Source organism: Mobula birostris, unplaced genomic scaffold (assembly GCF_030028105.1).
Source record: "Mobula birostris isolate sMobBir1 unplaced genomic scaffold, sMobBir1.hap1 scaffold_3334, whole genome shotgun sequence".
Taxonomy (NCBI): Eukaryota; Metazoa; Chordata; class Chondrichthyes; order Myliobatiformes; family Myliobatidae; genus Mobula; species Mobula birostris.
The window spans coordinates 629-4,210 of NW_027276400.1; the positions used below are offsets into that span (position 1 = coordinate 629).

The 3,582-nt window shown below is 52.1% G+C and overlaps 1 protein-coding gene across 1 annotated transcript; it reads left to right on the top strand.

Moving 5' to 3' along the window:
* Positions 1-1,612: 1,612 nt before the first annotated feature.
* LOC140192995 (fish-egg lectin-like) lies at positions 1,613-3,176 on the top strand (the record flags this gene model as incomplete). The annotated part of the gene is made up of 2 exons (XM_072250456.1): positions 1,613-1,840; positions 2,834-3,176. Coding segments are annotated over 2 exons (571 nt in total), but the record flags the coding sequence as incomplete, so codon positions are not given.
* Positions 3,177-3,582: the final 406 nt, after the last annotated feature.

The following is a 3,582-nucleotide window of genomic DNA, read 5'->3' on the forward strand; positions in this document are numbered from 1 at the left end:
GGTCTCGCTTGGCTACAACTGCCCTAGTCTATCTTTGCCTTACTGACACATCCACACTTTCAAGGAATCATATACCTATTCCCCTGTTCTACAACACTCCCCAAGCTCTCTACAAGTCAGAAGTTACTAGTCTCCCCACCATCTTTGTCTGACAAATGGTCTCAGATCTGAAACATTAACTCTGGCTCTCACTCCGCAGACGTCTCAACTTGCTGAGTGTTTCCACAATTTTCCGCATTCCTTCCCTCCTTCTCCCTTTCCCATCTCACACAGCAGCTCCCTTTGCACTCTCTGCAATGTCCAACACAGATCCCTATCCCAATCTCCCCGCAGGTCTCCGGACCCTGCTTGTGAAGAGTACAGATAGGGGCAGGACATTGGATTCTGCCAGGAATGCTGCATCCTGGAGGATCAAGTAGATGGAATTCTGCTGGGACTTCCGAGATTACATGGATATCAAACAGGAATTCTGCTCGGAATGCTCAGATATCAATCGAAAATTCTTCTGGATGGGACCGGATTCTGCAGGTGTTGAGAGGGAATAGATAGGATTTTCAAAGGGAGTGGAAGTATATGGTTAAAGATTTTGCTGGAGTTGGATGAATATCAGTGGCAGGAGAGATAGAGCAGCTCTCCAGTGAAAAATGATATCGTATCCGTTAAATAGGGGCCGTGGACAATTCTGATTTGATGGAGACAGACGTGAAAGCACAGAGGAACATCTGGAGAAATTTCTGAAACACTAGTTCGCTGCTGTTGTTACTGCGCAGTCGGGAATCTTCCGGAGGGAAGGCTTCAAAATCCCTGGCTTTGCCTACTGTTGGCGACTGAGGTTGAGGTCGAATCGTTCGGACAGAGATGGCGCTCAGTACTCGGTGTCGGAGAGCTTTTCGGAGGCTCGAAATTTTCGGATGACTCAGAGTCGGACTGTGGTCGGCATGGCAGGGAGAGTTTTTCTTCCCTCTCCCGTCTGCGTGAGATGTGGGACATTTAAGAGACTTTGAATTTTTTACTGTGCTCATGGACTTCTTCATCAAGTTATGGTATTGTTGCACTGTTGTAATTATATGTTATAATTCTGTGGTTTTGTTAGTTTTTTCAGTCTTGGTCTGTCCTGTGTTTTGTGATATCACACTGGAGGAGATATTGTATCATTTCGTAATGCATGCATTACTAAATGACAGTAAAAGAGGACTGTGTGTCTTCATAATCTAATATGAGGTAGGAATTTTTCTAGGATTGTGGGAATATTGGATGGACTCTACTTGTATCATGGGAATATTAGGTGAGAATACAGATAGGACTGGGAATTTTGGATAGAGATCCTATTGGGATTACAGGAATATGATGTAGACATTCTGATGGGATTGTGGGAATATTGGGTGTGGATTCTTTTGGGAACATGGGAATATCAGATGGGAATATCAGATGGGGATTCTGCCGTGGGGAAAAAATGGATGGAAATTCTGCTGGCAACGTAGGGCAGTGGGGTGAGGCAATGATAGGTCTTCAGAGGAAGCTTGATGGCAACATAGCTGGGTTGGAGGGAATGGTGAAAATTGTCTGTGGATATGGGATTGGAACTTCATTCTCTTCCTTCCCTCCCTCCCAGCCAACAGATGCCAGGATGTGGATGGGGAGTTCAGCCAGATCGATGCCGGGAACGGGATGGTTTTTGGAGTTGATGCCACCAGCTTCGTGTACACACGCGTCGGAGACGCCTGGGTACTATTCCCCGGCAGGCTCCGGCACGTGACGGTGGGACCGGCAGGGGTGTGGGGAGTCGGACAAGACATGGGCATCTACCGGCTGGCGGCTGGCGGCTGGCGGAACGTCACTGGTAAGTGCAGGAATTTCTTCTAGATTTGGGAAACGGACTTTCCAGCCTCAGAGCTCATGTACCACCAGAGAGGATGTGGAGAAATGTGGAGGGGTGGAAGATGTGATGGAGAAAATGGGGTGTAGGGAGTCTAGGAGACAGTGAGGGTTTCAGGCAGTCAGACACAGAAAGGGTGTAGGAAATCACACTCAAAGGGGTCACGGATGGGAGGTGTATGAAGGTTACAGAGATGGGGGAGGTGAGGGGTTAGGGGTCTCAGAGATGGAGAAGGTTGTTGGGGTCACAGAGATAGGGAGGGGTGTATAGGGGGTCACAGAGATGGGGAGGGGTGTAGGGGGTCACAGAGATGGGGAGGGGTGTAGGGGTCACAGAGAAGGGGAGGGGGAGGGGTGTGGGGGATCACAGAGACAGGGAGGGGTGTAGAGGTCACAGAGATGGGGAGGGGTGTAGGGGTCACAGAGATGGGGAGGGGTGTAGGGGTCATAGAGATGGGGAGGGGAAGGCTGAGGAAAGACTGGGGGTGATATTGGTGTGACTGCAGACTGCAAGCTAAGCCTTCTTCTCCCTCCCACAACTACTCCCTCTTCTTTCTCCATTTCTCCTTTCAACTTCCAACCTTCTTTTCCCTCTCTCTCTCCCACTCTTTTTCCCTTCCTCCCTCTCTCCCTCCTGCTTCTTTCATTCCCCATCTCCCTCTTTCTTTCCCCATCTCCCTCTCTCTTTCCCTCCCTCCCTCTCTCCCTCTCTCCCTCCTGCCTCTTTCTTTTCCCCATCTCCCTCTCTCTTTCCGTCCCTCTCTTTTTCCCTCCCTCCCTCCCTGCCTCTTTCTTTCACCCACCTTGTTCTCTCCCTCCTGCCTGTTTCTTTCCCCCATCTCCCTCTCTCTTTCCCTCCCTCCCTCTCTCCCTCCCTCTCTCCCTCCCTCCCTCTCTCTCTCCTGCCTCTTTCTTTCCCCCACCTCCCCCTCTCCCTCTCCCTCTCCCCACCCTGCAGGTGAGCAGCTGCTGCAGTTGGATGCTGGTGGTGTTGGGACCGTGTGGGGTGTGGACCGTTTTGGTTCCACTCACTGCCTGAGGGTGGTTAGGCCGGGCCCAGTGACCACCGGCGGCAGCCCAGCCTTCAGAATCCAGGGCGGCCGGATGAAGTACCTATCCTGTGGGCCACAGGGTTGCTGGGGCGTCTCTCTGGCCGACGACGTCTACCATTGCCACGCGGCCTGTTCCTCCTCCTGCCTCATCACCAGCTGGGAGCAGGTCTCTGGAAAGTTCCAGATGGTTGAGGTGGGCACGGACGGTCAAGTATATGCTGTCAGCATCTCCAACCAACTCTACATGAGGTGAGATGGGAGAGGAAGTGGGGGGGGTTGGAAGAGGGAAATGGAGAGAGGTGGTGGGAGTGGGAGGGGCAGGAACATTTGGTGCCCCAGCGGGTCTTGTTTGGTGGTCAATATGGAAACCGCGATTGTGGGGTGCAGGGGCTAGAGAGGATCATAGAGATGGGGAGAGGTGTAGAAGCTGGAGAGGGGTCACAGAGATGGGAGGATGTTGGGGGAAACACAGAGATGGAAGGGCTGTAGGGGCCAGAGGGTTTTACAGAGACTGGGAGCAGTATAGGGGGGAGTCACAGAGACTGGGACGGGTATAGGGGGGAGTCACAGAGATGGGAATGTGTTGAGGCCAGAGGGTTTTACAGAGACTGGGAGGGGTATAGGGGGGAGTCACAGAGATGGGAAGGTGTTGAGG